Source organism: Artemia sp. Qi Xiang Cuo, chromosome 7 (genome assembly GCF_049724085.1).
Source record: "Artemia sp. Qi Xiang Cuo chromosome 7, ASM4972408v1, whole genome shotgun sequence".
NCBI classification, from domain to species: domain Eukaryota; kingdom Metazoa; phylum Arthropoda; class Branchiopoda; order Anostraca; family Artemiidae; genus Artemia; species Artemia sp. Qi Xiang Cuo.
In genome coordinates, this window is record NC_142800.1 from 69,019,685 (window position 1) to 69,046,136 (window position 26,452).

The 26,452-nt window shown below is 37.8% G+C and overlaps 1 protein-coding gene across 3 annotated transcripts in view; it reads right to left on the reverse strand.

The window, feature by feature from the left end:
* The window catches only part of LOC148950637 (JNK1/MAPK8-associated membrane protein), a 34,702-nt gene extending 13,196 nt beyond the window's left edge, over positions 1–21,506 (reverse strand). Inside the window, exons 1-4 of one of the 3 annotated variants that reach the window (XM_089092526.1) lie at positions 21,448–21,506; positions 7,570–7,663; positions 3,780–4,014; positions 938–1,150 (exon numbers count right to left, since the gene is read on the reverse strand). In XM_089092526.1, coding sequence (XP_088948652.1) covers positions 938–1,150; positions 3,780–4,014; positions 7,570–7,603 — 482 coding nt within the window. In that variant the 5' untranslated portion in view covers positions 7,604–7,663; positions 21,448–21,506. The other 2 variants (XM_089092528.1, XM_089092527.1) reach the window with 2 other exon arrangements.
* Between the last annotated feature and the right edge of the window lie 4,946 nt (positions 21,507–26,452).

A 26,452-nucleotide genomic window follows, 5' to 3' on the forward strand; every position in this document is an offset into this window, starting at 1 on the left:
TCAGACTCACAGTTCGTAAAAAAAACTTCACCTGCAAAAAATTATATAAAAAAGTAGGTAAAGATTCCTAAATTGAAATTGATGGCTGCTGATAATAATAATATTGAACATTTGGGTGGTCTCTAAATCGATATGCATTTCCCACCCTATTACGATACACAGACGTTGCTTATCCTACTATTCTCAATTTTACAGAAGGGAGAGAAATAACAATAAGAAATACTAGAAATCATAACATGGTTAAGCACATGCTTTTAGAACCACTTCTGCGCAGATCTTATCTTGGCTTATGTCAGTGGTAAAGTTGAAATATGTAGTTAAAGTTTCTTTGAAAATGAAGTTTTGGAACACTAATTATTACTCAGAGACCTCGTATTTTTAAATTGGCTGCAATCAGCCTTATGTCTTGGAAGGAAACAGTTATTGTGACAAAACAACGGATCCGAAAAAACGTTTACGAAATACAAATATAAAAAAACACGTAATTTTTTGTGGTCCAAAGAGGCGAACACAGCGAATTGATTCTCAAGCAGTGAAAAGCTTACAAAATATGAGAAGAGGGCATTAGAGTCCTGGGCTGAGACCCAATGGTCAATCTCCTTTGAAACTGCAAGAATTTATATGGCAAATATAAAAGAAAATTAGATCTCGGTGACGAGGATAGGGACCCAAAAGTTCCAACCCAGCAGCTTTTCAGCTTAGAGAGGTTTATTCCGCTGGAGACTCCAATACATCAAAAGTTAAGCATAGAAACACTTTCTAAAGAAATAAAAAAATTAAAACGAGCATAAACTATCATATTAAAAGGAGGGGAGCGGATTGACCACCCTCGATTCTTCCAACTACAAAACTCCTGAAGAAGACCTCAGAAGAATGAGCGACCGTCCCCTGCTTCATCCTTCAAAACGTGCTGATCTAAAATGTGTGGAACACTTACACTGGATAAGCCGCCTCCTGAGTGCAATATAGCTTTTCTTCGTAATTTGGTTTAGGATTCTTGAAAACTGTGTAGAAATCGGATAACTGTTTCACCCCACAGCCATTTAATTTCAAGCTTCCAAATGGATTGTAGAGAAGCATGGAGATAAGGACTGACAGACTTGATTCAGCGATGGCAGAAAGATAAAGGACCATTACTTGGGGTTTCTTCCTACAGAAAAAAAGGATAAAGCGCATGCTTACAATTGGTCCTATGTCAGGTTTTCCCGGTTTAGGAAAAAAAAAATTTCGAAACCCGCATTTCCTGGCTAAGGATATCTTATGCCATTACTCCAGATTTATATTTTGAACAATTTGATCTAAGGTGACTATCTATATTTTTAAAGATAAACTATCCAAGAACAAATTCTTATTCAAAGGAAAAGAATAGAAGCATAAAATAGATTAATTTGGTTCATAAAGGGTATTGGCAGTTTTGACTTTTTTTTTGTCGTCTGCTTTTAACCAAGATGACAATTCTCCGTTCATCCCCGACAGACTATATTCCCTAAAAAATCGTAGCATCAAAATGTATTTTTCGACACTTTTAATAACTCCCCCCCCCCCCTAGAAGATCCTCTAAAAATAACTAAAAATATGAGATCGAATACAAAACATTACTTATTTTTACGTGTTTTTTTTTCTCCTTCCTGTTGGATCTTTCGTTACACCGAATCTCTTAGAAGGTACATATGAGCTGTGCTTTAAAATTATTTTATGCTCAATAATTACCCAGCTGGTTTAACGTCGTGTTAACAGTAAAGATCAATCAAATTAATAAGGTCACCAAATTCCCCTTAGTGCTACTACTACTAAAAACCCGATACAGGGTTTATTTTAAGGATGCCGGATCACTACCTAGCATCCCTGAATCACCCAATCGTAGTTAAAGTTTATGCTTTATCCACATCCCGAAATTTCGGAAATATTTAAGATCCCTTTCTGAATCTCTTTCCTCTACTTAATCAATATACAAAATGCTGTACCGTATGGCCATCCTTTACAAGCTATTCCCACATATTACTTTAGTTTTATAGAGGTGATCTGTTATATGGAAAATAAATTGATAGAGATTTTTACCTATAGCATCAAGTGCAAAATTTAACTTTAATTTATGTGAGTTTCAATATCATATTCAGAGATATTGTGGTTACGAGAGGGGTTTCCACAATCCTAAAAAAAAAACGCTATTCTTAATCCTTCAGTTCAAGTTCTTTATCACATGGCTTGCATTTGCCCTCCCCCTTCCCCTTTGTATTGACCAGAAAGATCTTTCATGGACAGTTTGATAATTTGGGCCTGAAAATACCCTTTTGAATCAGCCTCCTCCCCCATTTAACACAAAAAAACACTTTTAATTGTTAGTATATCTCCAAAAAAAGGAGATAGGAATTCCCAAAAAAAAGTTTCTCTGGTTTAATGGTTAGGGTGCAAATATGCAAAGCTCTACAATTATTTGTACTAATGCAAAAACAGTCTACCGTAGCAATTTTATTGTGCATGGCCTATATATATATATATATATATATATATATGTCTAGAAATGAAAAGCCCACCGCACGGTAGTAAGGCCTCTGAAATCGGGAATCCTTATTATTAGATGTTTAATAGTTCTAGGCCCATTGGCTATCTTATATGTTCTGTTCGACAACATTTTGGCCAAACTTGTATTTTTTGCAGACAAAAGGGCAGAAATCGACCTCCTGTTATGGCCCAATGTATTATGTTGCTTAAAATAGCAATAGAGCTCAAAATGTAGTTTTCAATATTTTTAATAACCCCCCTCCCCTTGGACATCCTTTGAAAAGAATTAAAAATATGAGAATCTACGAATACAAAACATTACTTATTTTTACGTGTTTTTTTTTCTCCTTCCTATTGGATCTTTCGTTACACCGAATCCCTTAGAAGGTACATATGAGCTGTGCTTGAAAATTCTCTGATGCTCAATTTTTACCCAGCTGGTTTAAAGTCGTGTTAACAGTAAAGATCAATCAAAATAATAAGGTCGTCAAATTCCACTTAGTGCTACTACTACTAAAAACCCCATACAGGGTTTAATTTAAGGATGCCGGATCACTACCTAGCATCCCTGAATCACCCAATCGCAGTTAAAGTTTATGCTTTATCCCGAATGTTTTCGCATAATTCAGCGCAATTTAAAATAGCAATATAACTCTAAATTTCCATTCGGACGAGCTTTTCACGATAATGTACGACCGTTTTCAATAGAATCACACCTGAAAAAAAGCGAATTAAAAAAACAAACAAAGTGCATTTCTGCCCATCTTTTTCGCCAAAAATCGATTTTCATAATTTTGAAGAAATGAAACTCAAACCTCCACTCTAGGGTCCTCATAAACCAAAACTCTATTTTTTCTTGCTTCGATTTCCATTATCAAGGGCCAATCTTTACCGTGAAGGATACGATTCAATACTACGAACACTATGAAAAGCGATATTCATTAAAGGAGAAGTAGTTTTATCCTAGTAAAGTGTTAACAGTAATTGAACTGATCACATTAACTTGCTTTAAAGTTAACTTAAGTGCCTACTACAAACCGTTAATTTTCTCCGAAAACTCAGTTTAAAAAACAAACAATTATGCCTTTTTGGAAATGCTATAATTTTTAAATAGGCTATATTTGTGAATTATGTCTATCTGTACCACAATAAGTTCTACACCACAGTTTAAGTTCACTTTAAAGCAAAACACTGTCACTCGAATAAATTTAAATTCATACCTTAGGGGTGCAGCGTAACTAAGAACAAATATTAGAATATAAACTCGAAAAACACACCTATATGCTAGTTTAACAGACTTATCAATAAAGTAGAAATGTAGAAGAACTGTCATTAGTACAACAGTTAGTAGATAGAAGGAGTCATATACTGGCAGTTCAGTGTCACAAGGAAGACAGATAGATACGTTTGCTCTATATCCCCAAGGGCATGCTCCACATCCTGAATATATACCATTAGAATAAATTCTGCCACAGTACAATCCTGGACAAGGCTTTGGAATACTTGTATGACCTAGAATAGGAATTAAAAATGTAAAACAAGGACAACTTTGAGGACATTTTGGTCTTATGTTAACGTATCATAAACTCGTATTCGTACAGTATTTTGGTAATGCATAAAACTCTTCACTAACATTTGATTTTAAGACCTCCCATACATCACAGTTTATCATAGGTTTTAAAGCTATATTACCCGATCTTTCTATAAAATTTCCCAAAAAAAAAAAAAAAACTGTTTTGAATGCCTATCTAGAAAAGAATACTATTGAATATAAGTAGTTAGCCCAGTAGCAACCTGGTGCCATCTTTGTTGAATAAATGTGCCTTGGTATAACTTCAAAGAACTACCTCTGACCACCACGCTAGGACGTCACGTTAGAGTAGGGGAGTACGTAAGTAAGTATAACCGTGCAGAAAATATACCTGGAGTCAGAACCCCATAATCTCAATCACGAGATTAACGGGTTTTCTTGGTATCTCCACAGCGATGGAATACTAAAATTAAATTTGGGAGGTTCATTTTCCCGAATTACACCAATTTAACCTTATAGAATTTAAAACCCTAGCCAAAATATAGGGTAAAAGGAAGGACTCATTTCTATTCAATTCATGATCTATTACCAAACCGAACTAAAACACCACTAACGTGGGGAACGCGACCAATCAGAGTTAGTCAAAACCAGTGGACCCGATCAGTAAAAATACTGATTGCAAGAAAGGAGTTCAATGTCTCTGGAAGCTGGATCTTCAACTATCAAGTTGAGTCACCTGCATTGTGGTGACTCTTCCCCTTAAAATCGAGAAAGTTGAGACTTTAATTAAGTGCTAAATCCAGCCGTGAAAAGGATGAATCACAGCTTTGCAAACAAGTAAAACATGAGAACCTTACAAAAGGAAGAAGAAGAAGAAAGGGTATTTATCTGATAAATAATTGGGTATCCTACAACACTCAATAAATATCCATAGGATATATTTGTCAGCGTAACAGCAGGAAGCTTTTAATGCTTTTTTGGCCCAATTTTGCCAGCCGAAGAAATGAAGTTTCGGGGTTACCCAAACGGATTAGAAAGAATAATTGCCCAGATAGCAAATTTATTTCATTGGTTAACATGATATGCAAGCTGTCAGAGCTTTATTGTTGCTAGGAACTTTTGATATCATGCCTGATAGCTGTTTAAATAAACATGCACTTTCAATTTTACAACAATTATTTGGATGTGGAAAAAAATTTATACTAAATTGTATTTAAATTTTTTTCAAATTCTTATAGATGTTCAAATCAAATAGAATACATGCCTAATTTTTAGAGTCTTCAGTCACACTCTTAGGTAGGAGAAAATGAGTACAAATACGTTTTGATGAATACTACTGCTTCTTCTGACAACTGGCAGCAGTACCTAGCCACCTGAGGTCGACAAAGGTACACATACACCCCACCTCCTCCTAAACACCACTCAGTTTGGAACTTCACTCGCAACTCCCTTCCACAACATTTTCATTGAAATTTTCCTTGAAATATTTCCCTCCAGCTCAAGGACACCTTGCTTTTCGTAGGGTTCAAGCTAAATAGCGAAAACTCATATTCTGTTAAAACTCGTCATATTTAATTCAGAAAAAATGACCTTACTATCTTAAGCTTTTAAAAAATATGAAACTTGAAGAAGGATTAGGTCATATTTTTTGTACAGCTTAGTGCTTCATACAGAGTGATTTGAACGATTTCCTAAGACCATCCTTTGACAACTCCTCTAAGAATACCTAGCATATTTTCCAAAGCCTTAGAAGTACTGGTGCTTCACAATCATTTTTGGCCTGTGTCATTATCGTGACGTATAGTGTCTTGATCTCAGTTCTAACACATTTCTTCTAATTTTTTTTTTTTCAGCTGAATAAAAAACAAATACACCTAAATTTTCTATCTTCTACACTTCAGCGCATCCACTATCATTGCTAGTAATACTACCTAGGTAAGTGGCATACTCCAGCCAGTTTATTTTATCACCATTTCATATCAGTTCTTCCTCTTTACTCATTCCTAATTTTAACACTTTTGTCTTCTAAATTTTAAATTACAAAACCACCTCTAGAATCCTGAATCTCTAAGATCCATTTATTTCGCTAGCACTTACACTTTGGATGCTCAAATCACCATCTACACAATCCAAGTCTACGACAGGATAATGGCGACAACCTTCTCGTGTTTTCCCTGAGAGTAGTTGGGCTTACTGCTGGTAATTTCAGTCACCACCCAGCAATTGTCCAACCTACCCAGTATATGGCCATGACTTGAGGTATTTTGTGAAATACACCACCAAAACTGTGAGGATAAAAAGTTGATGTCATTTTATGAAGTGCAAGAGGGGATTCACAATTCTAAGTAAAAATTGAGGGAAACGTTACAGTACACAAGGTGCGGTGTTGTCTATGCCCAAACCCTCCAAACAGCACAGGGGTCCAAGCCTTTTTTTAGCCATGCAAAGACTGTCCTGTCATTTGGCATATAATTTTGTACGCTATCAATAAACACCAGCTGGCGAACCAGAGTGGAGACTGAGATGACATACTGGAGGCTCCATCCAAAATCGACTCCTGTAAAATGTTGCATTGACTCTCTTCTAAAAATCGGGTCCCATGGACTGGATATATAGAGGGAAAAATGTATGAACAATAGAAAACTGTACATTGGTAAATAATGTCAAAATCAGTAACTAGGGACTTTAAATAACTCGCATGCTTAAATGTGGACTCTGATGGACTGCTTAACAGCGAGTCATCTGGGCCAATGCTTGTGGAAGATATAGCCTCACAGCCCCTAGGGGATGGGGCCATAGAGACACAAGAGCAGCCAACAATGGCTGCTCTTGTGTCAGCCATTGAGATCACATGAGATCATGCCCAGAGAAGGAAGAACCCCCCCTGGACATGTGAATCACAGACCTACAGCGCAAGAAAAGTTCCCTTATAGAGTGCTCAGAAGTGGGAGAAAGAAATCCTCTTCCTAGTATCAGTTCTGAGGACAGGATGCTCCTTGCTGCAGAAGGTTGGCAAGTAATGATTAACTTTCCCTCTCTCTTTTCAGATAAGATTGCTGCCTGCCAAAGCTGGCCTGAAGCTAGCGGTTTGGGCTCTCAGAAAAAAGGGGAAAAACAATGGTGGAAACCTTGACATTACCGACAAAGGCACACAATTCCAGCCCTTAAATTACTCCTAGGGTAATTTAGGGTCATTTTCATGTTCAAAAAAGTTTCTTTTCTTGCAATTTTTTCTAGAAAAATATCTTTTCACTAGAAACATTTGGAACCCTAGGCACTAAAATTTATGGTTTGACTTTTGGATCCTTGGTTTTCAATGACAAAAAAACCACCAGTGAACACCAACTGCATTCAAATTTGATATATTTTTATTCAGAATTTAGCTGTGGGTTACAGGGTTTGGCTAACAAATGAAACCAGTCAACATTATGCCATTGAAGTTTGTGTTTCTTTCCCATTTTTTCTCTTGTCAGAAGTAGAGTATTAAATGAACATCTCCTTAATGTACAAAAACTGCCGTTTCAAAATAGACATACCTTTTTCATAGGAATAATACTCAATATTGCTCATTATTTGTTTTTGATAAGCAATGATTCTTCAAAAACAGGCATCCTTATTCATATAACAAATCTAAAAAGAAAACACAAGTTTAATTCAGTGACTTCAAATAGGCATTTAAAGAAATGAGGCTTATATCTGGTTTGTTTTAGCTATACATGCAGACAATTATATACAATAACGATTACATTAGGACAAGGATAAAGATCATCCAGAACCACTAATGGGATAGAGGGCCTTGAATTGACATTTCAGTATCTTTTTTTTACAGGTAGCAATTCTACAACCCAGCCTTGCAGCAGGAGGAACAGAACCCTGACTTCCTATTGCAAAGCAGAGCATCAATCCACTCTTGATGTCTTGCATGCCTCAAAAATCATTGGGTTCTCTAAACATTTCCCTGAAAATTAATGTCTGTAAGCACATTGATCAATAACATTACTTGAGGCAAGCTTTTTGTCCAAGGTGGAAGATAAAGAAAAAAGTTATGAAATCCTGTTCTCTACAATTTGTAATTACTTTTTATTATAGTAATACGATTTCATGGAATGTTTATAGTAAAGAATAAATTCTAGCCAATAGTAACAAAAATATTAAAATAAAATGCAAATTTTGACAATAACTGAATGTTCAATAATGTTTCAAAAAATATTCAAGTACATGAATGTTCACAAAAAGGGTAAACCACTGTTTTTTTTTTGTTAATGAAATTTGTTTGGTGAATCTCAAGAACCTATGAAAGATCTTTGAGCCAAACTGCCCAGCTATGACAAAGATAAAAAGAAAGAAAAGTCAATGAAGACAACAGACAAAATAAGACTTCAGCCAGTAGTGGCTGAAACTAGAATTGTAGTTTAATATTGGTGGTGGTTATTTAGGTGTTTTTAGTATATTTTAGTTCTTTAATCTTTGTTTCTTTTATCTTGAAGACGCCTCGGATTTATACACGCAAAATATCCGTGTTGTTTTGGTTTTTTGTCTTTTTGCTACTGGCCGAAGTCTCGTTTTGTCTGTTTTATTAATTGAATTTTCTCTCTTTGTTTCTTTATACCAATCACCTTATTTTCTTTTGGGTAAAATTTTGATGCAGGGATACTGTGGAAGCATTGTGATAGGCTAAGAACCTTTGTCAAACAGGGTTCCAAAGGCAACCAAATGATCTAAATATATACTAAATTTTATTCTAATTAAAAGTGAATCAGACAAACCTACTGAAAGCCACCTTTGTAAATATTGAGGAAAAGGTTACAGTACCTAAAGAAAGGTTTTGTATATACCCAAGCCCTGCAAAGACTACAGGGAGCCAAGCATGTTTTACCCAAGCAAAAGACTGCCCTGTCATTTGTCAAATAATTTTGTATGCCATCAATACTAGGACTGCTAGTGAATACTGATTACCTGCCCCCCATTGGCGCTAGCGATCACCTCTGTATTTCCCATGACTTGCTAATAAGTCAACCACCAAACAACTGCACCAAACGAACGTATACCGACTACAGCAGGATCAGGGAAATACTACAGGCGGTTGCATGGGATCAAGTGACTAACAGTGATGATATAGAGCAAGCCTGGCTAAATTTCAAGAACGCCGTCCTCCATGCTGAGCAGCTTTGTACTTCAACGTCTTTTGTCAAGGCACCTAGAACACTGCCTCACATAGATCGACCCATTAAAAGAGCCATGAACAGGAAGAAAAAGGCACTTTCGAAGTACAAGAAGTGTGTATGCACACGACACTGGGAGCATTATGCCAGAGCCAGGAATAAGTTGAGACATCTAACTAGGCATTTTATGGCAGAATATGAGGAGAAGATAGCCTTTAGTATAAAGGAAAACCCTAAACGATTTTGGAGGTATGTGTCCAAGAAAGATAAGAACAGGCGATCAATACCATTCTTATTCAACGCTGAAGGGAAAAAGTTGGAAGACCCAGAAGCTATAGCAAACTTGCTTAACACTACCTTCGCTTCGAACTTCTCCTCAGACTCATCAGCTGAACCCTCATGTCCTGACCCCAGACATATCGAACATCTTATGCCGAAACTCATCATCACGACTGAAGAGGTTAAGAAAAGACTATCAAAGCTGGACCCTAACAAAGCCAAAGGACCAGACGGCATCCATCCCAGGCTGCTCAAAGAAATCTCTGATATAGTCACCGAACCGCTCTGCTCCTTGTATAATCTGTCTTTGAAGACAAAGAAACTACCACCTGATTGGCGTACAGCAACAATAACTCCAATATTTAAGAAAGGTTCCAGAAGCCAGCCAGAGAACTACCGGCCCATAAGCCTTACCTCAGTCGTTGCTAAGCTGATTGAAGGAATTGTCAATGATGCCGTTATAGCTCACATGACAAGGAATGGTCTCCTTTACAGCGGCCAACATGGCTTTAGAAAAGGAATGTCCATTGAAACGAACCTGATCCAAGCTTATGAATCAATCACTGAGGTTATCGAATCGGGATCCCCTGTAGACGTGTTCCTACTGGACCAGGCAAAAGCCTTCGATAAAATGTCCCACCGGTACCTGATGATTAAACTGTCAGCATATCACATTGATGTAGACGTAGCCCAGTGGATCCATAGCTTTCTGTCTGATAGAATCCAGATTGCTGCAGTCTACGACCACAACGGAAACCTCGTGTACTCGGCACCAGTAAATGTCAGAAGTGGTGTGCCACAGGGAACTAAGTTGGGCCCGACTTTATTCAACCTCTACATTAATGATGCTCCTGAGGTTGTCCAGAATCTGCTGGAACTATATGCAGACGATTCCAAACTCTTTGGACCTGCCGCTTCTGACGAAGACTGCAATGCCCTGCAACAAGACTTAACAAACCTCTGCCAATGGGCCTCAACTTGGACACTAGAGTTTAACCCAAGCAAATGTAAAGTTTTACATCTTTGACTGAACAACCCTTGCCATAGCTACCATATGTTGGACTCTACTGGTGCTATAACACCCATCCAAAGCGCAGAGGAAGAACGTGATCTCGGGGTAATCATAGATAATAAGCTGAAGTTCCATAGTCACTGCCGAACTCAAGCCGCAAAGGCAAACAAGATCCTAGGCCTAATCAAGCGATCAGTGACTAGTCGCCACCCCAGGGTCATTAAGAAGCTTTACACAGCCCTTGTCCGCCCTCATCTTGAGTTTGGGATGGCAGTTGCAAACCCCCACTTCAAATGCGATGCAGAGTTGCTTGAAAAAGTCCAGAGAAGAGCTACTAGGCTCCCATTTGCCAACCAACAAATCCCATATGAGCAACGCCTAGAAAAGCTTGATTTGCAAACTCTGACCTACCGTAGAAAAAGGGGGGACGTAATTTTGGCATATAAGTTGATGAACAGCAGTGTTATCAAGCCCATTCTCGAACAGGACCAGTCTAGCAGAGCGCGAGGTAACCCCATAAAACTCCGCCAAAGATTCAGCAGAAAGCGTGAGAAATATAACTTCTTCACCAATCGCGTTGTTCCGTTGTGGAATTCACTGAGCGATTCAACTGTTTCCGCAGCTTCAGTTAACAGCTTCAAGACTGGCGTTGACCATGATTGGAGGAACAAGCCATGGAGGACGCAGTGGGATGAGCCTGCATCCACCACTAGGGTCTATTAGTGTGTGATATTCAACTGTCCTGTATACGTGTAGGATGTGATGATCCACTAATGAATTGTGCAACGAACTCCTGTCATTACTACCTGGCGACATCTACAGGTTCCTGCAACCTTAGTCGCTAGAAGATGCGATTTAAGGTAATTTAAGGTAATAAACACTAGTTGGCAAAAGTAAAGTGTGGTGTTGACTCTCTTCTAAGAATTGAGTGCCATTGACTAGATGTATAACAGGAAAAATGTATTAACATAGAAAAGAGTATGTTGGTAAATGATGTCAAAATCAGCAACTCAGTTCTTTCAGTAAATTGAATACTTGAACTTGGACTCTGATGGACTGCTTAACAGTGAATCATCTGGGCCAATGCTTGAGGAAGATATAGCTTCAAAGCACCAGCCCCCCAGGGGATGCGGCAATAGAGACACATGAGCAGCCAACAATGGCTGCCAAAATCATGCATAGAGAAGGAAGATCCCCCCCTGGACATGTGACGCATAGACCCATGGCACAAGAAAACGTCCCTTGAAGAGTCATCAGAAGTGGGAGAGGCAAAAGAAAAGGTCCCTTGAAGAGTGATCAGAAGTGGGAGAAAGAAATCCTCTTCCTAGTATTCTGAGACTCATTTGTGCTATTTACAAAATCAGATGTCCTTCTTTTTCTCTTCTAATTATTTACCACTATTCATCACTATTTATCTTTTTATCTTATCTTTATCACGCAATTTACTAGTGTCAACGGCTGAAAACTTTTTATAATAGGGTTTTTAGGTTTACTAATTCTATAAAACACAATTTGTTGTTTGTTTGTGCAATAATTAGGCTGTTTTTGTACATTTTTCAAAAAGCCCACACTCTGTATACAATCCAGCAAGGCTAGAAAATGTTATGTTTGTTTGATTTTATGTGTTTCTTTACAGTCAACAAGCTCACACAAGTAAGGATAAACGTAGCCTAGAAAGTTTACCAACTGCATGTTTTTAGTGGTTGGTTTAAACATTAATAAATTTGGATATGTGTATGGTGTCTTTAGATGCCTATATAATATTAGGAACACTTAGGACAACAAAAGTTTAGCCAATTGACTTCCATTACAATTTCAGAAATTATCAGAAGCCATTTGTCATTTAAACTTTTTTTGTAGCAAAAACAAAACATATTTAATTTTGTAACAAATAGCTTATGATATTCTGAAAACAACTTTAAGAAGTTCTATAATACTTACATCATTAATAAAAGCATTTCACTTTACAGTACCCCTACCCCCCACCTCATTGTTGTATATATCAGGGGCAAACCCAGGGGGGATAACAGGGATACATCCCTGACCCCCCCCCCCAAAAAAAAAAAAAAAAAATCAGAAATTTGTCCAGTAGGGTCAACATTCTTATAGATCTTGAATAATCCAAAAGGATAATATATGCTGTAAATCTTATTGTGATGAAGATAGAAACTGAATGATTTATTTATTTTATAAAATAAAATTTAAAACACAACTGTCTTAGGAGCTAACAAAATTCATTATGGATTTGAATCCCATTGATGTAGAGTAATGTATGCTCAACAAGTAGGTAATGTGTGACAATCTCCACAAGGGAATTTTGAAAATGCAGTTGAAAATAATGCCAGGCTGCTGCTAAGTAAGCTGTTATGACCTTGGGCTCCTGAGATTGTTCAACTTCATTTAAATCCAACATGTGCTTTTTCAGTATTTATATAGAAGTCTATACCCCTGTGTGTTAATTAGTCATCCATGATTTCAAAATGGAAATCAACAATTATAGGCTTGTTAAAAAAAAAAAAAAAAAGTTGGATGATAGCAGACCATGGCTGGGTGATACAAATGTTAGTTGGAATAGGAAGCCAATACTTAATGGACCAAGGTTTTGATGGAGCTTTATCTATGAGCAGCCACTTTCAAGGTTGTGCTGCTATACTCTGTGAATTTTTTTTCCATGCAGTCTATGTTTACTGAGCAAGTCACTCCTTTAAACTTAGCCCTGTGTCATTTGTACAATATACCTGTTATAAGAAATTGTCTAGGAACTTTCAAAGAAGTAATAAATTTATTTAGAATTTTACTTTAAATGCTCTGCAATTTTCAAACAAATTCCTCAGGAAATTAATCTTATCACAGGGACAAAAAGAATAAGATTGAACAAATTTTGTAAGACTGGATGAATAGAGCACTTAAAAGCAATAATTCTGTTTAAAGAAATGTTCATTATAATCTGTAAGGCTGTGAGAATAACACAAGAACATCCTGATTCCAATTCTGAATCTCCAAGCAAAGCTTATTCTTTGCTATCTGTTATTGAAAGATGCAGTTTTGTAGCAGCTATGGTTACAGTTTTGCAGCAGCTATAGCACCTCCCAGTAGGGAGGCACGGACCAAGGGAGGACCCAGTCTCTGGGGGTCTTGAAATATAGCTGGAGCACCCACGTCTGGGGGCCATAAGCTCAGGCGGAGGAGGTGGAAGGCCCGTCTTATGTTCACAGGGCACGACCCACCGGCAAATCGATACGTCCCGCCATTAATAAACCTTCTCCCAGCAATGGGAAAATTGCAGGTGATGCAGGACGCCAGAAGGGCGCATTATCGGTAGTAGATATAGCCGGACCCTGCTAGGAATGGAGAGGAGTGGCTTACCGCTGTCCCGAAATTAGCCAAGAAACCTTCTTTCCTATAAAATATGAAGTAGGCTACAAACAATCAAGAACGAGAACCAATACTACTGCGTCCGGGGCAACCGACGAAGTTACCGCGTCCGGGGCAACCGACGATCTGACGACCGAGAATCTCCCTTTAGCAATGTTGACAACTCCAAACCCGGAGGCTATGCTTTCTCCTAAATTGATTTTATCTGTTGGAACCCTGAACGTTAGGACGCTTGCTAAACAAGGCAAAATAGATCTTGTCCTAAATGAACTAAACCGATATAAATGGGATATTGTGGGACTTTCAGAAACACATCTCCCTAGCACCAGCAAAGAAAGGATTGTCAACACTAGTCTGATAGTGTCTGGGAGAACCGATGGCATCCATCGCCAAGGTGTTGGCTTTTTGATGTCAACTAAGGCACGAAGATCCCTGATTTCCATAACGCCTGTGTCAGAACAGTTGATTATGATACAAATGAAAGGATCACTGATCCACATCATGATCATACAAGTCTACGCTCCTGACTACAGAAAACCAGATGAAGAGTCTGACACTTTCTACCTTCAACTGCAAAACCTAATTGACGCAGTTCCCGAAAAAGACCTTGTTGTTGCTATTGGCAACTTCAATGCTATTGTTGGTAACGATTCTGCTGGAAACGAAGATCTTATGGGTAAATTTGGCCTTGGACGACTTAACAAGAGGGGAGAACGCCTCATTGAATTTTGCACAGACAGTGATCTAGCCCTTACCAATACTCTCTTCAAACATAAAGAACGTCGTAAGGCGAAATGGACTTTGCCAGATGGAAAAACCCATAATCTTATTGATTACGTGCTCGTCTCTAGGCGGTGGAAATCGTCTGTGCTAGATACTGTCACCCTCGCAGGTGGCGATTTCGACAGCAAACATTCCCTGGTCACGTCTGCACTAAAGATACGCCTGAAATCTTCCGCAAAGCTGAATAATAGACCTGCTTGTTTCAACACACATCTTCTCAAAGACCCTCAAACTCGCCAAACCTACATCAATGAACTGTCTACTCAAATATCGGACCTTCTTTCTAATATTCCTGTAACTATATCTAAAGAGGATATTGATAAACTGGTCACAGACTCCTCTAAGATCATCAGCAAAGTAGCAATGTCCTCCTTGGAATCAAAAAGGGTGATAAAAAGCCTTGGATAACCAACAAAATCATTTTATTATGTGCTGAGAAACAAAAACACAATAACAGGTCAGACAGAGAGAGCAGGGATAGATATAAGCAGTTGAAGCGTGCTGTAGAAAAAGCCACCGTGGAGCCCATCGCACCTACATTAAAGACGAATGTGAACAGTGTGAGGCTGATTTTCAGAAAGGTGGTTCGTACTTCAGGTATAAGAGAGTTTGTGAGATAACAAGCAAGAAAAGCCACAGTTCTTGTGCACTGCTAGAAAATGGCTCTCAGATACAAAGCACAGAAGGTATCCAATCCAGGTGGATGGAGCATTTCAAAAAAAAGCTTAATCCTGATATCTTTCCAAACCCTGCTGTCCTGGACCTCTTTCCCGTTACTGTCTCAGACCCCAGCCCACCTCCTCTCCATTCTGAGGTCGAGGATGCCATCCAAGCACTGAAGACTAACAAGGCCCCTGGCCCGGACAGGATACAGGCAGAACTGCTGAAAGTCTGGTGTGAAACACTTATAGATCTTTTCCACAACATTGTATCTGGTGCCTGGCAAAAGAGTCATTTCCCAACTTCTTGGTGTGAAGCCACAATTGTTCCACTACACAAGAAGGGGTCAAAGGCAGTATGTGATAATTACCGTCCTATTAGCCTAACAAGTCAAACTGCCAAGATCTTCACCCTAATCATCCTCCAACGGATCAGAGGCATGTCATCCAAGAATACCAAGCTGGTTTTCGCCCTGGGAGATCAACTGTTGATCAAATTTTCACTGTTCGCAAAATTTTAGAGAAATATCTGGAATTTGGTTGCTACCTGTATCAGCTCTTCATCAACTTTAGGCAAGCATTTGACCTTATTTGGAGAAATGGCCTATGACATATCCTCCTCCATTACGGAATCCCACAAAACCTAGTAGATCTTATCAAAGACTCAAAATTTGGGAGTCACGTCATGACTAGTGAAGGTGTCACTGACAGTTTCCAGACTTCCGCAGGTGTCCTTCAAGGATGCCTTTTGTCTCCAGAGCTGTTCAACCTTTTCCTCACAGCAGTCTTATCCCTGGTCGAGACAACTTGTGGCGCACATATAGGGGGTGTTCAGATAGATTAGCTAGCCTATGCCAACAATATCAACGAAATGGCTGAAACATCCGAGGATCTACAAGCTGTTGCTAATGACGTCTTTGAAGCCACTAGTTCTTTTGGAATGATCATAAATGTATCAAAAACAAAGACTATGTGCTGCTCATGAAAGCTGCAGGATACAGTTAAGCCAGACCTGAAAATTAATGGAGAGAGTATCCAGTGGGTTGACGAGTTCCCTTACCTTGGTAGTCTGATCACCAGTGACAACAGTCTATCAAAAGACGTCTTGCCCTTGCAAGTTCCAGTTTCAAGGCCCTTATGCCCATATGGTGAAGCAAGGATTTGTCTCTGGAGCTTAAGACACAACTTTTTGATACCCTGATCATCCCCATCAAAATCTACTCATGTGAAACATGGACACTGAAGGTAAATGACAACTGTCAACTTGCAGCATTTGAAACTAAGTGCCTCCACTGCATTGGCGGGATCACTTACCTTGATAGAATCTCAAATGTCGAACTTCTTGAGTGCCTTAAAGTACAACAAACAATTCTCATGAAGATCCAGCTCCAGCAACTTTGATGGCTTGCTCATGTTCAATGGATGAGTCAGTCCTGTCTCCCAAAAATCACCTTTGAAGGCCAAATTCATGGTTCTCGTCCTTGTGGTTGTCCCCCAAAAAGGTGGAAGGAAAACTTTGCACCTCACCGCCTCTTGGACCTTCTTTGCCTAGCAGAAGACCATGAAGCATACAAAAGGCACATCCATGCCATTACAAAGAAAGAGGCCCCAAGACGACCTTCAAGGATGGATAGGACTTAAGTCAAGTAAGTCAAGTATCGTTACTGTCAGTAAAGTTTTTAGCCTGTCACACAATTTGTCAACATTTTGCCATCAGAAGCTGTAGATCTTGTATACTTTCTCAAACATGCTGATGATCTTAAGAGCAAAGTTAGAGACACAAGAGAGAGGAGTGAAGCTATGTTTCATCTACTTTTCACTGAAGGGACTGAACTGTGTCAAGATTATGAAATCAGCATTAGAGTGCCCAGATAAGCTCCAAAGCAAATGAATAGGAATAATTATACAAAAGCATCAGAGGATCCTGAAATATATTAGCTACATCTGTGTTTATGGACTACTTTCTGCAGCAGCTGTATCAGCAATTCCTTGGTCACAGGAAGTTAATAGAGTCACTGCAATATCTACTTCCTTAGAACTGTATTTTCCTTGACAAAGAAAAAACTAAGGATATATCAGATAACTGACTAATTTTTGGTATCTTGATGCAGCTAGCTATAGAGGAAGCTTAAGATAAAAAAAGAAAAAAAGAAAAGATATTTATTTTCGAGAAATTACTATCACAAGCCCTGAAGGGCCAAATTCGAATTTCGAAGTCCATAAAAAAACAAACAAGCAAGAAAATCATAACAAAAGCACAACAACTAAAAAATTGGCAACCAATGCAAAAAAATAAATAAATAAATAAATATCGGAATGCTATATTATTCCTTTGTCACTTATATTAAAAACTGCAAAATGGCAACTAGTTAAAAAGATAAAAACTGAAAAAACAAATAATATATACGTTAACAAATGTTTCAAAAACAACATAAAAAGAGGATAGGGAACAAAAAAAAAGTATAAAGAAAAACGAGCTGTTTCTTTTATTATATAAGAGAAAAGACAAAATTTATGTACAAATTAACCACTATTTATTATACCAGTAAAAAAAGGGATAAAATATTTCTTATACTGCAAGGTATTACAAAGAACAGGAGATAAGGTGGGGATAGGCTGGGACACAGTTCGTGGAGGACAATTTCTATCAGGTACATGGTATTCAGGGAAAAGGTTTGCAGTATGGGGGTTCAAAAGTGCCAACTTACCAAAACGGAGGCACAAATTATTTCTTCATCTCTCAAGGGTCTCTAGGTTTGAAATATTTAACAAATGCAAATACGGTATCTTGCCCTCTTTAAAAATAATTCTTAGAGCTCTCTTTTGGACATTTTCAATTTTTTGTGTTGCTTCATTTGAGAGGCCAGGGTGCCACACAGGACAAGCATACTCTAATATGGGACACACAAAAGAAATGTATACTTGTAGTAAATGTGATCGGGGGCAACTAAATTTATTTGAAAGTTTAAGGAGGGAAAGCGAGGAGTTTTCTTGTCACAGGATATTATTTATATGGGCATCCCTTTTCAAATTGGATGAAGTTGTAACATCAAAGAGTTTAAGAGAAGTGACAGAGGTTTCAGGAGCAATAAAAGCAAGAAAAAGGGGAGGGGATTTAAGGGAACTTACTGAGACTATTGCGGATTTAGAAGGGTTAACTGTCATGTCAAGGGAAGAGGCCTCACAGGCAATATCTTGGAGTATGCCCATTGGGTTGCTTAAGATGTTTTTATGACATATCTCTAAAACTGTCAAGTCATCGACAAATTTCCACCTATTGTCATAAAGGGTTGAAAGGCTGTTAATAAAAAGAGAAAAATGGACAGGGCCTAGAATAGTCCCTTGATGATTGCCATTAAATATGGGGAGATGATCTGAGAAACAATTTAGATATTTAACTGCTTGAGATCTATTAGAAAGAAAAGAGGCAACGAGCTTAACAAGGAAAGTTTCAATGTGGAATTCATTTATAAGTTTATCTATGAGTAAATTGTGGTTAATCAAATCAAAGGCTTTTTGAAGATCAATAGAAATTAGATCAAGCCAAGTGTTAGGTTTTTCAAGTAATTTACCCATGGTATCAGCAAGATGGATCAGGTAATGAGAGGTTGACATGGATTTGAGATTACCAAACTGTCTAAGATCAATGAGGGGGAGGACTTTCATCTTAAGCCAGTCTGCAAGAAAACTTTCATACAATTTTGAAAAAATCAAGATGAGAGTAATAGGACGAATGCCATCAAAGCCAGGCTTCCCATTTTTCTTTTTGATTGGGATTATAAAGCCTTGTTTCCAATATTGAGGGAACTGTCCAGATTCAGTAACTTTATTAAACAGGGTGGATAGGGGTTTTGAGAGGTAATCACTGAAAGCTTCCATCAGGGGAACAGGAATATCTAAACGGCAAATGCTTGATCGTTTTAGTTTTTCAATTTTTTTTTACAACATCAAATGGAGAAATATGTGGGAGTGAAAAAGGATCAGGAACATCTGGAAATGTGTAAGGTAGTGGTGGGAGACTCTGGACAATAGAAGCCAGAAAATGAAGAGCAAATTCAGCTTGCAAGCTGAATTAGCTCTGTGGAGCAGAATGTGGATACAACTGTCTAAGATCAATGAGGGGGAGGACTTTCATCTTAAGCCAGTCTGCAAGAAAACTTTCATACAATTTTGAAAAAATCAAGATGAGGGTAATAGGACAAATGCCATCAAAGCCAGGCTTCCCATTTTTCTTTTTGATTGGGGTTATAAAGCCTTGTTTCCAATATTGAGGGAACTGTCCAGATTCGGTAATTCAGAAATTTGCATACATGACAGGTCTATACCCATTGAAATTTACAACATTTTACCTTAATTTTCAGTTATCAGTTTTTTTTTTCTCTTGCTTTAGCTCTGAAAATAAAATTTCAGTTATTTGATTAGAATTTTAAGCCATATGAATGTTTTATCTTCAAAATTTAGGAAATGTATTTGCATATCTTTGAAACCTTATAAATTGGGATTGAGGAAAGTTGTGAAACTGAAATCAATTTTGTTGTACTCCATTTAAGCAGAAGATCCATATTGCAAGGTTTTACTTTTATAATGCACAGATTTTTAAAGGTCATCAAAGGTCAGGGACCCTCTAGAGGGAGAAGGAGTGGAGGTAGGTACTTCAACACAACTTCCCAGGACATACTTTAGCCTGTAGACCCATCCCTGAAAGTTTCATTTTCCTAACCTAGCCCCTTTCCAAGATAATCAAAAGTAGCTTAAGTAGAATTTTACCTTCAGAATTTCTGGTCACTATTTTGGTAAATATTTCACTGTTCATATTATTGACTTACAAATAAAGTGAATATACCACTTGGTGCCTTCTTTATGCTCTTTCCAAATATAATAATCATTTTTGTTGGAAATGAATTTTATCCCCACCCCTATATATACCAATTCAGGGTATATATTTGCACATTAGGGCAGGTCAGTGTTGTGACAGTAAAGTTTAAACTTGCCTCTCATTTGCTTCAGAAATAAACTTCACCCATCCCCTAATGTGCAAATATATACCTTAAATTGGTACATATAGGGGTAGGGGTAAAATTCATTTGTGACAAAAATGATTATTATATTTATAAATAGCACAAAAAAGGGCATTGATTGGTATGTTCACTTTATTTGTAAGTCAGTAATATGAACTGCCAAATATTTACTGTTAAGTTTTTAAAAAAGACAGGGTGTAACTAAAAGGGTCCCTTTCATAATAAAATTTACCAAGCAGTATAAGTTTTCAAATTGATAGAACATCATCCCTGTTCTAATCTTTTCTTAAGTCTGATCAGATCTGTCCTTGGTCTGACCTAGAACATCATTGATAGAACATCATAGCCTAAATAGGAAAGTATGGACCATAATTGAAACACCTTCTAGGCAAGGCTGTACCCAGGATATTTTTTTGGAGAGGGTTTAACTCAAGGTTTTTTTTTTTTGAGGGGTTTGTAAGGGTTGTTCCAGGGTTGTACTTTTGAGCACTTATCCTTAGCTGGAATTTTCATCAATTTAGACTGGCATAAGTAGCCCAACAAAAAAAAGTAAAAAATAATTGGATGAACAATGCTTCTTGACTACTAAGGTCCCTGCATTGGCCCTTCAGTGTGTTGCTATAGCCAAGTTTGATCTATGGGTCCTGTATTACAAAGCTGAGGTCAAACCCACCATGCCACCCCAGGACAATAACAGATCTGATCTGAGAGATTTGAGTCTCCTCTTGACAGCAACATCATTTGAGACTTCTTTTAATATGACTAATTTTCTTCCTTCTCAGCATGACACCATTAGCTGCAACTACTTTCAATAGGCCTACAGCAATTATTAATTGCCCTCAGCTTCAATCTAAAAAGAACAGACAATCTTCCTTTATGGCAAGTTTTTTTTCAGCTATATACCACTTAGCATGTACAAATATCACTGCTAAGACCATCATTCATACATAGTCCACATAAAAAATCAATCCTTTTTTCAACACTGACAATACAACAATTGCAATACTATCAACCTCAGATAAAATCTTTTTCTCTACCACTTTCCCATATAAACTTAATAGACAGGTCTATCATCCTATTCTTCAAAAATCATCATCAATCAAAAGTTTTTTTTCCAGCTATATACCACTTAGCTATTTTGATGTTCCTTATAATTTAAAGTTTTTGCCGAAATCTAGTATACAAGGTTGCCGACGATGAAAGTTCCTTGAGTGCAGTGTTGCCAGATTATGAACAAAAAAGTAAGCAGCAGTCTTTGAAAAACAAGCCAAAAATAAGCAAGACATTTTTTTGCCCAGAATTTAACTTTACTTTTAAAGGTTTCCAAGTTTTGACGGCCGTGTTATAGAAATGCTCACCACTATTCAGGCCCTTTGATCCTACTGGAATTATACACCTTTCAATTTGTTCCCTGGTTTGCGGAAGTTCAGTTCCAGTGTAGAGATTAATTTGAGGCTGCATTTAGTAGAAATGCGATAAACCACTACCCCATGTGGAACTCTAGAGACTTTACAGAAATTCCCGCACGCTATGTTCAGAAAATGCTTGACCGTGCTTACTTTCCTGTCCTACAGTTCGGGAAAAATTATTGACGAGGACGCCCACCAGCTCGATTTCTCCTGTGTTAGTTTGAGCACTGTCCGTGTGTGCGCCGCAATTTCTGTATCCCATAATTTCACTGAGTTGGACCTCCGATTACTATAATGATACTCTGTGACCCAATGCAGCACAACTTACAATGCCTGCCCCAGGCCCTGGGGGGTAGTGAGGACACCTTAATTTTTGCTATCTGACTTTTGAGCAATTTTTAACTTAATGGATATCTCAAATTTTTTTGTGAACGTATTTGGGAAAAGGAGCATGGGGGGGGGCTAGTTGCCCTCCAATCACTTTTTACTCTAAAAAACTGAACTAGAACATTCAATTTCCAATCAAAAGAGCCATCTCTGAAGTTTTTACAAGCATCCCTTCAATAAGAGCCATATATTCCCCAGGGCGTAACTTACAACACCTGACCCTGGGCCCTGGGAGGCTGTGTTGACCTTGGAATTTTTTTTATATGATCTTTTAACTATTTTAAAAAAAGCTATCTCACAGTTCTTATTGATTAGGTTTGAGAAAAAAATGGCATGGAGGGGAGCTAGGTGCCCTCCCATCTCTTTTGACTCTTAAAACTGAACTAGAACTTTCAATTTCCAATTAAATGAGCCCTCTTTGAAGTGAATATGAGCCTCCCTTCCATAAGACTCATATATGCCCCCAGGGCACAACTTACAATGCCTGCCCTGGGCCCTGGGGGGTTGTGTTGGCACCAGAATTTTTGTTATATGATCTTTGAACATTTTTATTGGATACATTTAAAATTTTTATTGGATGCATCAGGAAAAAAGAGGTTTGGGGGGGGGAGCTGGCTACCCTCCAATATCTTGTGATGCTTGAAAAGTTAACTATAAATTTCAATTTCCAATAAAATGAGCCCTCTATGAATTTTATTTGAGTATTCCTTCCATTATGCATAAGGCCCAAAACCTCCCCCCTCCCATGGCAAAAATTCATACATCTTTCTCAATAGCAAATACTTTATATAAAAAATAGACAAATGCCATAACTTAAATACCTTTCTCCAGGGGGTTAGTGGGGTCAAGTTACACTTGTAGTTATGTTATTCCGACTGATTAAATCTTTTAAAAATTAATATTTTCCTGGTACATTTTTATTATAGGCCCACCAGCATCAGCAGTCTGGAGGAGAGTATGGAGGAGTTGAATTCGAATTTAATTGGAGATCAATCACCCCAGGGTTAAACTAGAATTCCTCCCTTCAAAATAGGAACAAATTGAATCCCAAACTGCAATCCATGATTTCAAACAGCTCCTAAAGGGAATTTAATGGATATGCCCAAGTATATGTTGATCGATCTTTAAGTGAAGAGGGATGTGGAAGTGGATGCTTTTTAAAAGAGCTCAGCCTATGCATTATGGAAAAACACAAGGCAGGGACCAGCACACTAACAGCTGAAGTAGCTGCAATCAATTTGTGCTTAGAGACCGTAATTAAACTGAAACAGAGCAATTAACATATAGTAATATTCTCTGACTCTAAATCTGCTCTCTATATCCTAAGAAACACTGGGCATAGGCCTACATCAAACCAAAGAAAACCTAAGCAGCCTTGGAAGATTAGGCTTTGTTACTAAATTTATCCCCCTTTCCAGCCAGTATACAATCAGTCTGGTTCAACTGCCTGTGTTCAAATACAGCTAATTTCAACCACCACTCTCCTTCATACAAAATAAAGCAGCCAAATGGAGAAGTTGCCAATAGCCCATTTTGCAGGTACTGTAAAAACATAGAAGAAACCCCTGAGCATATACTATTGAATTGTAAAATACTGGAAAGAAAACTGTCAATGGATTTAAATCTACAACACCATATATAGTAGGTCAAAATACGTTGACTATATTAAATTAGATAAACCCTACTATGATGTTACCTCACATTATTAGCTAATAGCTGATTTACATCTTTCCATATTCAACCACATTTTCAATATTAATAAGCAGTGTTTACAACAAGGTAGTTTGCTATTACAGTAACATAATTTTTACAACAAAAAAAACTATGTAGCAAGGGATTATCTCATTCATTAAAAATTGAATTCTCCCAAGAAGTAGTGTATGAACTTATCATGAGAAAAGAAGGACAAATTAAAGATTTGGATCTATTGTCAACCCAGCCCAGAAAGAAGAGGGGTCAATGATCTAGTATAATGATCTAGTATGAGGGGTCAATGATCTAGTATTGAAAAACAAGCCAAAAATAAGCCAGACAATTTTTTGCCCACAATCTAACTTTACTTTTAAAGGTGTCCAAGTTTTGACGGCCGTTTTATAGAAATACTCACCACTATTCAGGTCCTTTGATCCTACTGGCATTATCCACCTATCAATTCGTTCCCTGGCTTGAGGAATTTTAACTTTTTTTAATTTGCCACTATTTTAACTTTTGATGGAACAACTCGTCTGTATTTGGTGATGGCACTGCTATCTCTCGTCCCTATACTAATTTCAGGTTCTGATTTGTCTATTAAAACTCGTTTTGGCTCGGATCCACCACCATCAGAACCATCTGTTCCAGCACTGTCCGGTTCAGTTGAGTTGGAAGGCCTAGTAACAGTGAAAAAGTTCGAATTTTTTTTCTGCCCGTTTCCATCATATCCAGTTGAACGTTTCATTTTTATTTTCACTCGGGGTGAATGACATTCAATCTGAAAAGAGTATGGAAAAATAAACTGAATCTGTAAGTTCATCTTGGAGTAAAAATTGACAATAAGGTCCAAGCTAAGCTTGTACTTGTAACAATATTTGAATAATATATCCTGCCTATTCTGACGACTTCTAATTACTAAAAGATGATTTTTTAAACATCTTGCAACATAGCTGGGTTATAAATTTACATTGCAATACTGACTTAAAGAAGTTTAATTTTTGATTTCAGAAGTTTAATTTCAGAAAAAACTCAGCCCGGGGTCAAATTTGTGCGAGCAAAATCTCAGCCAACAGCTCTCACAAAACCAATAGAAGAGGAATTTCTGAGCTGAGCTCGGCCAAAAGGTTGCACAAACACAAATGGAATAAAATTTGTGAGGAAGGCTGAACTGAGCTCAGAAAAATCGAGCAATGGAAAACGGCCTCAATGTTGAGTTTTCTCATATACTTCCACAAAATAAAGGTTGTAAAATGGCTATATTGACAGTTCTAGAAAAATCTTTCAGTACTGAGATATCAAGAACTATTAAACAGGGGCCTCTCAACAGATAAAGGGATGCAAACAAATAGCATTTGGCAGAGCAGAATCTCAACTTTCTTTTCATTCCCAACAACAATGTTTATACAAGGTTTAAGTACTGATATCAGTCAGAGAAATTAAAGCGAAAATTAAACATGGGCAGTGGCAATTACAAAGGCTCAGGCTCCTGTATTCATATATCTCTTTCTGATATTTTCATTAGTATTATATGGTACTTTATTACATATTAGCTATTAGCCTATATTATATATAACTAATTTCTCTAGTATTTAACTATAGGCTAATACATTGGGAAAAATGAATAAAAGTGAGTCTGAAACAAGATTGATTGCTTCAGGTTTGCTTATGTCACAAGCTGATGCTCATCACCACTAAAAATGGGGGTGCAAACCAGTCATGTACACAAGCTATTTTTCTGTGGCATGTACCCAATTTGCTGGTAGCCAATGCATTGAGGTACACACCTCAATGCATTGGGTACCCCCCCATACCAGTTAGGGATTAATTGTTTTATGTACAACCATCAACATATAATGTACTCCTTCACCACTGTAGTAATATACCACAGGATCTGTACCTCAGAATTTGATACCTACATCTAACCAAGTGTACTACTCCATATATAGCGTAGCAGGACCTACTCCATATATAGCGTAGTAGGACCTATGCCATGTTTAATGTAGTACTGATTGTGGGGTGTAGTACTCAAATTCTTAGGTACAGATCCTGTGGTGTACTACTGCAGGGGTGAAGTAGTAAGTTATGTTGATGGTAGTACATAAAACAATTAATATCCCTTACTGCCCCATACCGATTTTCCCTTTTGCATGTATTCTGAGAAAACCCATGACCAGTTTGCTTCTTCCTTTGAGCATATTTAAACTGAAGTGATGCAAAGAAAACCTCAACTATAAATAAATATATCTTCTCAGACTAGGCCTAGACAAAAAGTGAAAACGGGTATGGGGGTACCTAATATATTGGGGGCAGTACCCAATGCATTGGGGTGTGTACCCAGTGGGCTAGGCTGTGTACCTAATCTGTTTGTACAGAGATACAAACCAGAGCAAATATCTAGAGTGTACATGACGACAGCATGACGACTCCTGGACGACTCACATGAACTAAACAGCTAAACAGGATCTGTAGATGTTACAGATATATCTGTTATGAGGTTGATTCCTGGCGTTATTCTATACTAACAAGTAACAGATAAAATACTGTACCTTCAGCTGTAGTTCAGCCCCATGACTTTATGTCTAATGCTTTTTATGCTGTTGTTACATGCTGTTGTTACGAAGCCACGTGTCTCATAGGATTTGA